General features: G+C 41.9%; 1 protein-coding gene across 1 annotated transcript; it reads right to left on the bottom strand.

The window, feature by feature from the left end:
- Window positions 1–11: 11 nt before the first annotated feature.
- LOC143324608 (BAR/IMD domain-containing adapter protein 2) lies at window positions 12–12,744 on the bottom strand. The gene is made up of 15 exons (XM_076737250.1): window positions 12,387–12,744; window positions 10,150–10,289; window positions 9,934–10,009; window positions 9,743–9,829; window positions 8,480–8,541; window positions 8,248–8,319; window positions 7,829–7,966; window positions 7,137–7,289; window positions 6,275–6,451; window positions 5,430–6,066; window positions 4,670–4,871; window positions 4,232–4,294; window positions 3,648–3,816; window positions 3,459–3,499; window positions 12–2,796 (listed from the first exon to the last, which is right to left on the bottom strand). The coding sequence occupies exons 2-15, from the start codon at window positions 10,195–10,197 to the stop codon at window positions 2,724–2,726; spliced, it is 1,998 nt and encodes a 665-aa protein (XP_076593365.1). The 5' UTR covers window positions 10,198–10,289; window positions 12,387–12,744; the 3' UTR covers window positions 12–2,723.
- Between the last annotated feature and the right edge of the window lie 2,759 nt (window positions 12,745–15,503).

The raw sequence follows: 15,503 nt of genomic DNA, 5'->3' as shown, positions 1-15,503 counted from the left end.
CAGAGATTTTCTCATAGAACTTTTATTTCACAACACGTCAATATTCAGTGTATCAGGTAAAGAACGTCTTCCTCAGCAGTATTCATCATCAAAATAAAATATCTTCTGCAGTTACCAGAATTTCATGTTGCAATTCAGAAACAGACTGAGGGTCTGTTTATGTTGCTTCGTGTTTTGTACAGAACCAAAAACTGTAAAATAAGCGTGCAATGGTAAAACAATATTTCACTTTGGAAGACGACTTTTGAGAAGAAGTTTCTGTTTTTAGTGGCAGCATTCCTACAGTCGACCAGTGACCAAGTGTCCTCACGTATACTCTCTCTACACATGTACACTATCCTGTAGACTACCTGTGAATTTGTCTTCATTTTCTTTCATTTTTTGATACATATTTATAATATTTAGAGTTTCAATAAGCTTTCAATGTATTTCGAAAAACAGATGTCATGCTGCAGACTTATGTCTATGTTGCACATATACTACAGTTCCTCTGTATCTATAATGTCTACACCCTAATTTTCACATTATTTAGTATTGAATTCATTTCACCATATTTTTCGCTGTCACGTTCATTTGCTCCAATCTCAGTTCGTTTCATTCTGTTTCAGATTTTATGGATCATTAATACTGGCCACTACAACAGCCAACATTTACTCAAATATGTAAGCCTAAAGGAATCAATATGCTCAGGTTGAAACACATTCAGACCGACAGTATGTAGGTGAATAATATGTCATTGTGTATTTTCACTGTATCACTATGTAAGAGCTCTTATTTTACTGTTCAGTTTGAACACTACGGCTGACGGGGTTTCCAGTGTTGGAGGTTTACTGCTTCTGCAGCTTCTACAAATTCAAAATGTTCTACCAAAGTGAAATATCATTAGAAAATGAAGTCAAATAAAAGTCATGCAATCACACATTTTAAGCACTATTTACAACCACAAATAAGCATTAGCTCTATCATTCTGCTGTCACCTTTAATAATGATGCCATACTACTCAAAGTAATAATATCTGCTGTTAGAAATTATTCACTACAACCCTTATGGGCCATGTCTTGAATCTTCAAGGTGCTAAAAAAAATCAAAGAAACTCAAGGCAGTTACAACAGGAACAGTTTGCACAGATAGTTTCACCTTTAAACCACAGAGGAGACTACTGAGCTACAGAATATTACTTTGGATATCTCTAGTTTACCATAAACACTTGCTCAGACGTTGGTCAACTTCCCATATGCTTTCTTCAACACTTTCATAGATACATTTTCCCATTAAAACTTAATCCTATCGTCTGTCTTGGCTTTCATATCTCTCTTGAAGACTCTGCTCAGTTTGACTGGTAAACGTACAGCTACAATCAACTAGCCTAGATGTTGTCTAGCTTTAGATTTGGGACTGAAAAGGAATCAAGAAGACATCAAATCCAAAGACTAAGCACGCAAATTTCTTCATTCTTAACACTTTGAACCCTCCACAGCTTCTACTTTCTAAAAAAACAACCAAAAAAAAAAAAAAAAAAAGCCTCTTTCAATAATAACACCATCCAAACATTCAACTATTAACAGTCACAGTTTGCGTCTGTGAAGCTCATAAGCTGTTTCTTTGTTTTGTAGGACTTGCCCTGTATTTAATAAGTGTTCCCATAATAAACTAACAAGTCTCACGGATCAATGATTTCTATAATCAAATTTAAGGTAGAATTTGTTTTATGCATTTTTGAGTCCAGGTAGTTATAATAATCCAAAAATCTACATTAATAAAATACTACTATGTAACTTTACAGCAGCAGAATGTGTTGTGTTAACTGGCATAAACATAAGATATAACTGACAGGGACTTTAGGTACACACTTCATTGCCCTTGCTCGATAATTTTAAGGTAGAAATGACACAAAAATAACTCACTGTGCCAATTTCATTAAAAGTCCTTCTGAACCAAACAACCACATTTTAAAATAGAAAAGACACTTTGAATGAATTTCAAAGTTCACCTTGAAAACCAAGAAAATGCAACAATCTGGCAGCTTTTCTAAAAAATAGAATATCGTAATAGCACTTTTCAAGTAGGAGCCTGTCCTCTTCCCATAACACTTCATTACAGTGAAAGTGAAAGTTCACAACCTGCTATTAGGAGCCAGTCCCTAGATCAGCCAAACAAAGAAAACTTTTCTGAATACGGCACAAAAAAACAACAACAAAACAAGCTAGATTATGGGCTATAGCAAGAAAAAAAAATGCACTGTAAAACAGTAAGCAAAATAAGATACATCTTTCACAGGCAAGGCGAAATCTAAAAAAATGTTATTCTGGACAAGCAAGATTCAGTATGCTGATCTCAAACATTAAGCTAAGTATAGCCTAACACCTTACTTCTGTTTCATAAAAACTAGATTTTAGATCAATTCCCATGTTTCACTCAAGCAGAATTTTCAGATATTATGGTCTTATTTCTACTTTTTTCCTATTAACTACTTCAAAATTGCATGGACTGGAATCATATTTATAACAGATCAGCCCTTACACATTAAGCTTGCATACATTTAAAAATGTTCTATTCCTGCACACGAAACACGATCTGTATTTGATTAACTTGCAAAAAAAGAACATCCAAAGTAAAGTACAATTTAAAAGAATCAACATGAACCAATGGGCTGAGGTCTGATGGACTGACAAACCACAGAGAACAGGACTGCTGCTGCTGCTGCTGCTGTGGGAATAAAGCCCTTACTCAATAATGGGAGCTGAGCGATCGTTGGTGACTGTTCTTCTAAGTCGAACGTGGGCAAATGGATTGAGCCTGAAAGGAGGAAACCATAAAAATGAGAAGTATGACCATCGCTCATTACATAAACTGGTGATTAAAAGCTCCAGCAAGTTAGCATTGCACAGTGGGAAGTGCAAGAAACAGCCTACAGCCATGCTAACATGCTCACAATGATAATGCTAATATACTGATGTTTAGCAGGTGTGATGGTTAACATGTTCACCGTCTTTGTTGGGTATGTTAGCATGCTAACATTTCCAAACTGGCACAAGATACAGAGTATAGCTGAGGCTGAGAGGAATGTCATTAGTTTGCAGGTATTTGGTAGTGGTGTTACTGGTTTTAAGACATTAGGGTTCATCTTCTGACTACCATTAATGTCTGTAGAAAATTTCATGGCAACCCATCTAAGAGGCAATGTTTCAGTGCTTCTGGATGCATGCAGAAACAAGAACGTTTCTGATACCCTGATGTCTCCTGCCCACATATTCTGAATTCATATGCAGAATCTGTTAGAGAGATGACCATCTGACAGACCAACATTGCCATCCTTAGAGCGTACGCTGCAAGCTTGGCTGACTGATCACTTGAGTAATCTTGAGTAATGTCACTAATAAATTGACTTTGACATATAAAATTGGTGGACTTCCCCTTTAATGACACACACAGAGAAGCTTTGCGTGGATAAAAGTTACCTGGTAGGGGAGGGTGGTGGAGAGGCCAAGTCCGAGGTGATCTGTATGCAAAGAAGAGACACTATTAAAGGATATTTAATTTCCATCATTATGAAGCATCTATATCTCTTCTAGTAACAGCGAGGGTCATTTATCAGAACACATTCACCGTAGTTCTTGACCTCCTCCCACAGGTTTCATGTTTCTGACCTTGTTGCTGTCGGCCATGCTGTAGGGACGGGGTCGGAAGGTGCTGACCCTCTGGGGAGGAAGAGAGCGCTCCTCCTCTGATTCGGGTGTGAGGGCTGGGAAACCTGGAGACACCAGCTTGTCGAGCTGGCCTGTACTGGTGCTGTTAGCCTTAGATAAGAAGAGAGAGCTAAAGGGAAGGTCACAGACAGAGAAGGAAAGAATATACAAGAAGAAAGACAAAGGAAACATGAGAGTCGAGAGATGTTGGTTTTGTGTTAATTCATCAACGATGCTGTTGGTGTTGGAGAGTGAAGTGAATGTGTTGGGAGAGGGCGGTGGAGAGACTGAGCGGGCAAACAGTCAGCATCATTCTGCAGTTTACGAGCTCCTCTGCACTTTCTGTGCGTCTGGCATGAAAGATGTTTTGATTAATTGAGAATACCGATGGAAAAGGGAAGGGTGTCATATTCATTTCAACATGAAAATGTTGGAAGTTTTCTGTAAATCAACCAACATTATAACTATAAATTGCTGATATACGGAAAGGGAAGTAAGGGAAATATTTCTGTCATTAAGTCAGTGTTTGTTCCTCTTTGACTTACCTCTCGAGGTGATCCATCTTACTGTGGTGAGGCTGAGTGTAGGAGAAAGGGAACCAGCCTTTCCTGTGAAGGAAAATTTTACTATATGTGACTGAATGATAAAATGAGAGCTTCAAGCAGCAAGACGGGCAAGACAGACCACCTCAGACTTATCTCATCTAATATGAATATATGTGTCAACATGGTGCCATACCATTTGTGAAGTCTTCTGAAGAAAGAAAAAGCAGTACAGTTTCAGTACAGTACAGTAAGCTAGAAAGGAGCACATGGTTGAGGGGAAGTGGTGTCCCTGACATGTTTTGGTTCTCGTCTGAATATAATCTTGACATTCCAGTGCTACATATTGCAAGGTCCTTTCAAGTTATACAGCAGATAATTCAGTGGTTTTGTACCATGCTGCACATTTCAGCAGATTCTACATCAGTGTGTGATTCGTACCGTCCTGTTCGTTCATTTTGACCGTAGTGCCACCCGTCCCTGGGCTCAGAGATGAGCAGGGTGATGTTGTCACCAGGCAGGAAGTGCAGTAAGCAAGCTCCACCCCCGAGGCCACCGCCCTCTATTGATTCAGGAGTGTGAGCAAACATGGCTTCCACACGTGTTGGTCCGGATAAAGGCAGCATCCTGGGGAGACTGGAGCCTAGGTAGAGGAGAGAGGGAAAAATATTAGCCATAGCAATAGCCATTCAATGTATTTATATTCAGTGACTGGCTCAGACACCAGTCCCACATTGGATTCAAATTGCAGACCTACATAGAAGGGCTGTATGTCTGTTTAGAGTTCACTGTCCTACAGCTGCATCAAAGCTGCATTAACGCTAAAGCTAACACAACATATTCTACTGCCGCTGCTCCACATTTAAAGTGGACCAGCTGCACGTCTCCAACTCCTCAGAAAGGCAACCAACTTCTGTAACTGTGCTCTGTGGCTGCTGTGGAAAACTACTTTGGTAACGTGCAGCATCAAAAACAAGACTGTGGTTTTTGATCAAATTAGTCATTTAAACAGCATGAGTTTGTTTGACTGCACTGTTAACAGATGCACTAGTTGTTCCACTGTTGTATTTCTAGCAAAGAACCTGCTCAATGAGCTTTCACTCTGCACTTGCTGTTTCTCCAGTAACCACAGGGTGTCGCCAAATCAACAAGAACTAAAACGTTACTAATTGAACGGGGATGGAGACTTGTCACATCTTACCCTGAAAGCCGCCCAGCCTCATTTCACTGACAGGTCTCCTTGGCAGTGGAAGTGTTGCTGTTGCACACATGTCAGTGTTCTTCAGCAGCCAAGGATTATGTGATGGTGATGAAGTGTTGCTCCCTCCTGGTCCCACCTGTTGATGCAGTAACTGCACAGGAGTCATGGCCCTGGAGAGAGGAGCGCTGTGGGGCAGTGGAGGACTGTGAGGAGCACTGTGGGGGATTGGGAGGGTCATGCCCTGCAAGGAGCCGCTGGCTGGGGAGATCTGGCTCAGCGACATCACCGTGGAGGGGATGAGGCACGGGGAGAGGTTGGATGTGTTGGTGGCCAGGAGGAGAGAGCCTTGCTGGGTTGCGCTGCTGGACGTGGTGGGAGTGGATGCAGCAGGGCTGCCGCTGGCGCTGCTGTCTGGGAGGGGGCTGGCTGATGCACTGAGGGGTGTGCTGGTGTGCTGGGGAGACGCTCCTCGTGATGAACCTCCAGCAGCTCCTCCAGTGGCAAGAGAGCGGAAAGTCTGGGGGGAGCCCTGAGGAGGACAGGTTTCACTCTGGGAGGAGGAGGGGAGCGAGCGTTGCTGCTGGGAGCGACTGGAGTCTCCATTCAACAGAGGGGGAACTTCCTGAACAGAGAGCCTCTGAAAAACCAAGGACAGGCACTGTTAACTAGCAGATATTACAAGTCACAATAATAGACTTGTTTTCACACTTTACCACGAGTGAGGTTTTGAGTTTGTTTCAAAATATCAGCCTAACATGTAATCCTTATGTGGACACCAACCACAGTGCAGGCAAAATTATACAAAGCACACATATGAACATAAGCACACGTAGAAATGATCTGACCTGTTCTGGCTGAGCAGAGCCGAGCTTGGTGTGGCGGAGGACTTCAGCTATCCCAGCAGCCCCTGAGCTTTGAGGCGCAGTGTGACGCAGCAGATTGAGAGCGCGCTCTGGGAGTTTTGTGGGCTGAGAACATGACTGCTGCCAGGATGACAGTTTCTGCGACAGAAGCTCTCTCACCTGGGTCATTTTCAAATGGACAAAATAAATAAATAAAACAACATTGTTAAAGGATAAGGCTGGAGTTTGAGACCAAAAATGTTAAACGCACTGTTGTCAGTACTTTCTGACTTCCCACCCCTGTCTGTGGCTCTCAGCCCATTCAATCTTACTGCAGATGTAAATCTTTAAAAATGGGTTCCACAGACAGTATTTAGCTTAATTTTTATAAAAAGTAAAACAACATCCTGCCACCGTCATTAGAGAGTACAATGTACATTTCCATAGTTATGCAGATGACACACAGCTGTACATCTGTGCTGACTCAAATGATGCTGCAGCTATAGACTCCATTAGTAACTGTATTTTGGCAATAAATAAATGGACAGCGGTAATTTCTTGATGTTAAATGTGGAAAAAACTGAAATCCTTCTAGTGGGAACTAAAGATAAAAGAGAAGCGCTGTTCAATAATCTGCGGAAATTAACTCCCTGGTTTAAATCTGAGGGTTTCATTACACATCCTTGTTAAACTGATGTTGATTTTTGTCTTTTCACAGGACTAAAAGGCAGTAACAGAGCAGACTTTTTATCCTTTCATTTGAACAGTGAAACCAACCACTCAAAACATCTGAATTTCACTATCTCAGTGTAAGAACGTTGAAATGTTACCTCACTTAACACATAAGGAAATGTGAACTGATCACCTTGGAGTGGTAGTTGATGAGCAGTTTGGTAACACAACACTGTCTGTCCACCAGGAAGCAATATCTTCTCCTTTCCTCAGTGAGCGCAGACTTGTAACCTGTGGCAACCAGCGCGTCCAGCTCACCTTGGCGGCGACTCATCAGCTCCACAAACTGAAGGAAAAGTCCGGAGAGATTTCACTGCAAACCTGAACATCCTAACACGTGCACACACAGCCCCATGGTCCCAATCTCAAGCACTCAGACTCAGAGTGACCTTTAATGAACACTAAGGAACGAGGAACCAGGAGGAACATGTGACATCATTTCCTGCCTGTGGCACAATGATAACAAAGCACAAATCATAAAACGCTGTCCTATACTCTGGTGACCTTTTGTCACTTTCACTCTCCAAGTGGCTTAATCCTTTCACCCTCTTACATCGCTCATTCTTCCTCCAGCAGAGGCTTGGTGCACTAAGTTGCTTGTTTTCGGAAAAATCAGCTGAGGCAGATTGTTCTTTAATCTTATTCACAGTGGCCTGTTTCTCACACAAAAGCTCACATAACTCTGCTTTTTAATCTGCTGTAATGCTGAGTGAGATGTTTAATATACGTTTGTTTGAAGGATTTTTGTTTCTTATACGTGAGAGGTCACTGTGTCATGCTGGCTTTACACTGCATGTGTGCGCACTGTAATCCGTCTTCACCCACCTGCATCTCTCTGTCTCCATATTTGTTTGGGTGACGGCTGCCTTGGCTCTTCCTGCGGAGTTTCTTCAGCTGGGACTGGCAGCGCTCGATAGACTCAGATTTAGACCTCCGCTCACTCTGATACTTCTTGAGGGTGGCCTGAGAGGATTTATTCAATAAATATTGGACGAAACAACGTCTGATGGAGCTACTTTTTAAGATTTAAATGTAATTGTCCCAAAACCACTTAGTCCATTTTTACTGATCGAAGTGAGTATGTTTTACCGATAAACAGTTAAATTTCACACAATTATTCTGAATTTTCCTTTCCTTTAAAACTAAGCAAAAATCATGCTTTTCTCAGAATTAATCAAAAGGGAATAGAAATGTTATTATCAATATACTGAGTACCAGACATTTCAGTCGACATGTTAACTTACTGTGAGGTATTTAATATCCAGTTCCAGCTTCTGCTCCAACTGGGCGAGCAGCTCAGAGTGAAACAGCTTTAACTGTTGATGAAAACATCCACATGCAGCGTTTAAAAGCAAAGCTCCAGACACCGTAACATCCACGTGAAAGGCCTCGGCACGATTCATCCAAGAGACCATTACTGGCAACCAAATGAACTCAATGTCACCATTTGTGCAGAGTGAAGGAGCACAGTCTTACCACGTCCTCCAGCTGCACCTGAATCTGTCTGTGGACCTCGGCCATCTGAAACAGTGTGTCTCCTGTGAGGAGTCGTGAAGCACAGGACAACAGTGAGGCCATCAGTCACATGTATGATGAACAGCTCAGATAGTAAAAATCATCAGCTTCACTGCATCTTTAACCTGAGCTGAAACGATCTCACTCTACTCCAACACTGACTGTTTGTAACAGTGTGAAAATTTAGTCAGGTACTTTACTTTCTACTTCTTTGCATTTCAGAGGGAAACATCGTACTTTTTACTTCACTACAATTATTTGACAGCTTCAAAATGAATTGGCACACCAACATTTCATGGTTCCAGCTTCTTAGATGTGAGGATTTGCTGCTTTTCCTTTTAATTATCTACTAATTACATCATCAATTAAATATTATTATTATCGAATGTTGTTTTATTTTTTTTAGAATATTGAGGTTTGGACTGCTTTGACACTTTGGCCTCTGGGTTATTGCAACAGAACTTATTACTGTTCTCTCTTTATAAACCAGTTATACTTGTGAATCAGTGGAGAAAATAACCAGCAGATTAATCCATTATGAAAATAATCATGAGTTGCAGTCCTTTACAAAATAGTTCAAAATGAGGTCCACCACAACCAGCTACCAGCAAAATCCTTCTTTCATGTAACTTCATAATAATAATGACATGATACACAGTAGTGTAACTCACTGTGGGCATTTTTCTGCAGTGAGTACTTTCACTTTTAATACTTTAAGTACATTTTCCTGCTTATACCCACATACTTTCACTTAATTATGATCTGAATACTTCCTCCACCACTGACATCAATACACATGCAGATGACACATCAGTAAAAATGTCATAAAACCTGCTGTTTTAACACAATTTCTCATTCACAAAGTGTCGGTCAGCTGTGAGTCCCTCCCTTGGTCACACAGCGCTGTAGTATGTGGTGGCTGGCATCTCGCCCTCCGACTCTCCTGCCTGCCTCCCCCGCTGTTTTCAGCATTACAATGAGATCATGTGGTGTTGTTAATCTCCCAACAATGACCCTACTCTCTCCCTTTCCCTCTGTTCTCTCTCCCTCTCTCTCCACATTTCCTCATTCCCTCTTGTCTTCATCTCCTCCCTCACCGACACATGCAGCAGACTATTTGCAACTTCTCTCCAGCTGTCACTCTCTCCACTTTATTAGGTGCCACCGCCAATTTATTTTTATTTTCTCCTCAACCCGGTCCTTGTCCACCGGCCGGCCACTCACCCAGCTCTTTGGAGCCTTGGCTGTCGCTCGCCAGTTCCCCGAGTTTCACCAGAGCGTCAAAGTACCCTTTGGCAGCCACCGTTACTCCTGAAGAGGAGAGTACATTTTAGGGAAAGATATCCTGTTCAGTGATTCAGTTACTTCATTGAACCCAAATAAGAGGACAAGTCAGAGGCCTGTGTTTGACTGACCTGTCAGGGCTTTCTCATAATGTTTCCCCATGGTCACAAAGTTCTTCAGACTGGGGTTGAACTGGTCCAGAATCCCCTGTCGGCGATAAAACACACACAAATAAAGTGACATTTTTGACAATATGACCACACAGTGCACTTGTGCATCTGATAAATAAATCATTACAAGTTTCCCTGTTGGGTAAAATAAGGCAGACAGTCAGACAGCAGTCGTACCTTGTAGACATTTTCGGTCATCTTGTTGACCTCCTCTGTTCGAGACATTTTTCTTCTCTCGGTTATGTCCTGACTTATGTTTGTGTTGTCTTTTCCTCCTCTTGTTCGGGGCCCTAAGCTTTACCGCAGACAGCAACCCTCTACAAGTGAAAAGATGAAGGAAAAAACACAGTGAGTGATGATCTGTTACAGGAATTCAGCCCAAAACTTGCGGAGGAAACACAAATCCAGACATTTTTATCCATCACCTCCTCAGAGGAAAGACGTCAAAGCACTTGTTTGTATTTATCTACACACGAAATGAAACACTTGTTTATTATTCGACTATTTTTAGTAGTTAATACAGGTTTCTAGCTTCTCACACATCAGAATTTGCTGCTTGTTCTTTGTCATAAATGATACTAAATTGAGCATATTTGGGTTTTGGACAGATCTAAAGATGCCATCTCAGGCTTTGGGTACTTGTGCTGAGCAGTTTCACAATTTTTGGGTATTTAATAGATAAACTACACAATGACAAGTGTTAGATTTTTGTGTTGGTCCATGTGTACAGAGAACCTCCCGTCTTCCTTCCTATTAAGGAACAAACACAAGCTTTCAAATCTTCATATTTACTGATGAAGAATCTGCACCTGACTGTTTAGTGCTGTCAGTCTTTCCATGAGGGACTGAAAGCGTGAGATTTAAATCAGCCAGAGGACATTTAAGGCCACTGAACCATCACAACAAGTGATGAGGATGTCAGACCGTCTTGGGTTTTGTCTGAGGGCAGCAGTGTTATTTTCACATGGATCCCCTTCATTTCTCAGCTGCCAGTTTCTACATTATCGCCCCGTAACATTACGGCAACCCAAATATTTCTCCTAGATTTGAGTGCCAGACGAGTTATACCGTTTCAGATAAGAACAATGGGCTTCTCCAGTGTGAGTCACAGGTGTCAGAGCGCTGAATAAACACGCGACAGCAATGTTTCCTGAGCAGAGAGGACGATCAAGGGGGGACTGGTCCAGGGTCAAAGGATTTCCAGTCTGGATTTAACGGCAAAATGCTGCCTCGGTTTTCCCTGTGCAGCCTTCACTTGTTATCACAGCGAGATTACAGAGAAAACGTTGACCCAGATCAACTAATGGTATATGACACAAAGAAAACATTTCCAGACTCTCGCTCATTAAGGCCACCCTGGTGCAGTCTGTAATTTGTCAGAGGGGCTGTAATAGTCTGCAGTTCTGCAGCAACTTGGTCGTTTTTATTTAGCATGAAGAGCTTTATAGCCGTGCACATACTTTCAAATGATGAAGTCAAATACTGAAGCTCGATAAAACATTAATGTGTGTTTATTCTGAGCTCAGAAAGAAATAAAGTGCTGTTTGTTTCAGGATGCAACAGGACCAGCCTGCAGGTGGTTGGGGAACTGATACAGAAGGTGCATTCATGTGGTTTGGCCTCTTTAAATGTCTTCAAACGCTTCAGATGCAAAGATTTCAAATCATTGATGTCACTTAAAAACTGCAAGATGGCTTGAGTGAACAATTATTTTTTGAGCAAAAAGTCCACAAATGATGTGGCTTAAGCTTTTCAAGTGTTAGGATTTGCTGTTTTTCCTCAGTTTTAGGTGATAGCAAACTGAAAGTCTTTGGATTTTGGAGTGACTGTCAGACAAGACAAACAAAAGACATGTTTTCACTATTTTCTGACACTTGATAGTTGCATCCCTAATGTCACTACATGATTTTAATTCACAAGAAAGTACAAAGTGATTTACCAAAAAGATCATGGTATATAAAGGATTAATGCAAGACTTTTGAATAACTGTGCATTTCTTTATTGTAAAGCTCCTGTTTGACAGTGAAATGCTGCCATATTTTCATGCATTTACTTCTTGCATTTCTCTAAAGATCAAATCACGGTGTATCACTGCAGCTAAAACAGCACACCAGAGCTAAATGAACCTTTTTGTGCACACCACCTCATTTCATTTCAACACCTGCATCAAAGTATTAAAAAAAATAACCCCCTAAACTGACAAGTAACACACCCCAAGCCTGGCTGTAAAAACAAACAGATAAGTTGGATAATTACACACTGGATGTTTTCATTGAGCACAAAAATGCATTCTGCCATTTGCCCACACAGTGCAGCTCAACAAGCTACCTGTTGATCCCACACTCTCAGCTCCACTTCCATTTGTAAAACAGTGGCAAATAAATCAGCTACTTAATATAAAAAAAGTTACATACCTTTTCAGATCTCATTGTGGGGAGCGAGAAAGGCTTCCTGCGTGTCTTTGAGTGTTAAATGAACAGTACAACACCCCCTCTTTTCTTCCTATTAGGCTACTTTCCCTCTCCGTTAGTTAGTGGGGGGTTGTTTCACCCAGCAGAGCACTAAATCTCAGCTCCCCTCCACCCCTTTTTCACATGGCCCTCTCTCTCTCTCTCTCTCTTCCTCCCCTCTCTCCCACACACTCTCTCCCTGTCTCTGCCTCTCTTTACTCCCAGGAATCGGGGTCAGATATTTGGTGCCGTTCAGTACCTCTCCTCATTACTGAGCCGATTACCAACATGCCTTCACGCCCGCAAAAACACCGGCCAGAACACCACCGACAAACCCCCGCCCAGTGCGACCAGCTCCCCGCCGTTGGAAAACCACAGTCAGCCTCCCATTCTGCGTCTGCCTCTCTCTGTCTCTCTCTCTGTCACTCGGGCAGAATAACAATGAGCCAACGGGACCTCGTCTGAATAGGAGCAGGAGGAGAATAATGACTTGAACTTTTTAAGCCACGGCACAGGCAGGCCTATCACTGGCCTACATACACCAGGACCATCACCATGTTCCTGCTCCCAGAGAGGGGGGCAGAGGAGGAGGAGGAGGAGGAGGAGGAGGCCCCTGCATGGACCATTCATTTACTGAACTAGACTGCTGGAAAAATTAAAGGATAATGTAAGCAATAAATGTGTTTAAAGGGGTGGGAAAAAAAGTCCCCTAACGGCTACAAGGTCAGTTAGCCAGTGGTGTCGTATCTTCTCAAGTACTGTACCTTTGTACAATTTTGAGGTACTTGTACTTTTGAGTATCTCAGTTTTCTGCTCCCTCTGCTCAGCTACATGTATTTGATAGCTGTAGTTTTGCAGATTCAGATTAATGACGCAAAATGTCGTACCTTTTTTTATTGGGTCTAAAAGAAGCCAATTGAAACATACTGAGTCGAGACGACACTGGAATCAGCTTAGAAATTATGCACCAAATGTCAAACTAAGAGTTTAAAGTATGCCCTGAATAAATAAATGAATAATACACAGGTCATGTTATTGTTCTCAACTTTAGCTTGGGTTTTCTATGCTACTTCATTTCACAGGGAAGTATTGTACTTTTTACTGCACTGCATTTATTTGACAGCTGTGCTGCAGATTCAGACTGATAAAGTAATGAGGATATAAAATATGACACAGTGCAGGGAAGATTTAAAAGTAGCTGAGCTTCAACCAGCTATGCCAAAGGATGTAAAGAAAGACAGAGGAGAGTGATGAGGCTGTCACAGAATGATGTGAAGTAAAATCAAAACACTGAGCGACAAGAAGCTAAAAAGTTCTGCGGAGCAGCAGACTGATATGTCTCTGGAGGTTTGTCACTATGACAGCTGGTCTAACATTAACGCATCATGTGCTTCAATGTGAAAAACAAAATAATTAAGTCAATCAGAATAATTCAGAATTCAGAGATAAAGTATTAATTGCGACGGATGGTTTTCACAGAATTGCTCTCCATATACTGCTGACGAGTCTAAACTCTGGTAGTTATGTTGTAGGACTGCACTGTGCTTTGCATGTTAATCCAACCGGTAAATGTACACAAATACTAAGTATAACTGTCAGATAATTGCAGTCAAGGAGTATATTATATATAAATGGAGCTCCATGAAAATGACCATGATGTGAAAATCACATCACTTGTAGGTATTTCTGACTGGAGCTGTCTTATATTGCAGTTGCAGGTTTTTCCCAGGTGGTGGCGATAGTGGGACCTCACTTCCTGCAGCACTTCCCCTGCATGAGACTGAGCAGCCGGTGCAGTTCCACAAGTGCAGACTAGTTAGTAGTAACAGTTAACCTGTATCTTTCAGACCAAAACAGGCAGACTGTAATCACACACACGCACCTTTATCATCACATATAATTCACAAAGTCTCTCACCTTTGAATAAAGCAGATAAATGAAACGTTCAGGACAGCTACCATGTAAAGCATCTTCTCTTCAGGTGTGACTTTACTGCCTTCCTCCTTACCTGATCACTGCAGCACATCACCTCTTCACACACACACACACACACACACAAAAAAAAACCCACTACAGGCACTAACAGAGCGTCAGTCAATGAGTCAAACCCACATCAATAAACAGATCAAAGTGTCTTTACTCGGCCGCACACCGTCCAGGACCATCATCTCTCCGTTCAGAAGGCGACGCGTCATCTCTTTCCAACAGCCTCCAGTCTGCCAGCCACAGCAGGCGAGTGTGCTCTGTGGGGTTCTGGGTCACTTGCTTCAGTGTTTAGGGGGAACACTGGAGCGTCTGTGGTCTTGTGTCCTTGGACCTGAGCCGTAAAGCTGTTTGTGTCGGCTCGCTTCCTCAGGGCCTAATTCACACACACTAAGGAGATTGACAGACAGGAGAACTCAGCTCATGTTGACCTATTAAACAATAAAGATGACTTCTACACATCTCTCCCACCTATGCATCCGTCTGCCAGCACGTCACCACACAGGGATTCATTGGACACACCGGCGAAGCAGACACGTCTCTGAAACAGGTCATGTCTTTGCCTGAATACTGATGACTCAGCTGGTCTTTACTTCACATTTTTCCTCGGGCTGTGTTCAAATGTCTCACATGCCACAAGCAGGGATGAAGCTCTCTGAGGGGTAAAATCAGTCCAAAACATAGCTGAGAAGTATTTAAGCTCTGAAAGTAAAAATATTTTGCAATGTGTACTTTCTTCTCATAGTGCACTGATCGGGTTCAAAAGTTACATTAGTATTATCATCAAAATATACTTAAAGTACCAAAAGTAAAAGTACTTACCATGCAGAACGGCCCATTGCAGAATAATATCTATAAAGTCATTGGATTAACGTAATCAGTAGTACACACAATGTGTGTAGATAAGATGATGAATCTGTTTACACAGTCACATTTTGGGGAATCGCCTTCCTGATGAGGACGACACAAAGTCTCCATCATGCAACAGTAAATGAATATAAGTCTATGTAAGGTAAACATGTCTGTGTGTGTACGTGTGTGTGTTTACCTGTTTGTGCATATGTGTGTGTACATGTGTGAGTGTGTGTGTGTGTGTGT

This window comes from Chaetodon auriga, chromosome 8, assembly GCF_051107435.1.
Source record: "Chaetodon auriga isolate fChaAug3 chromosome 8, fChaAug3.hap1, whole genome shotgun sequence".
In the NCBI taxonomy this organism is placed as follows: domain Eukaryota; kingdom Metazoa; phylum Chordata; class Actinopteri; order Chaetodontiformes; family Chaetodontidae; genus Chaetodon; species Chaetodon auriga.
Note: the sequence above shows the minus strand (reverse complement) of the source record. Positions and strands in the feature narration are given on the sequence as shown.

What these genes read in the sequence shown, in the direction of transcription:
- LOC143324608 (XM_076737250.1), bottom strand. Translation starts at nt 10,197, where the DNA reads ATGTCTCGAACAGAGGAGGTCAACAAGATGACCGAAAATGTCTACAAG. An exon ending in GCTCTGCTCAGCCAGAACAG is followed by an intron (nt 6,067 to 6,274) that starts GTCAGATCATTT and finishes TTGGTTTTTCAG; the next exon opens with AGGCTCTCTGTTCAGGAAGT. An exon ending in AAGATGGATCACCTCGAGAG is followed by an intron (nt 3,817 to 4,231) that starts GTAAGTCAAAGA and finishes CCTTCCCTTTAG; the next exon opens with CTCTCTCTTCTTATCTAAGG.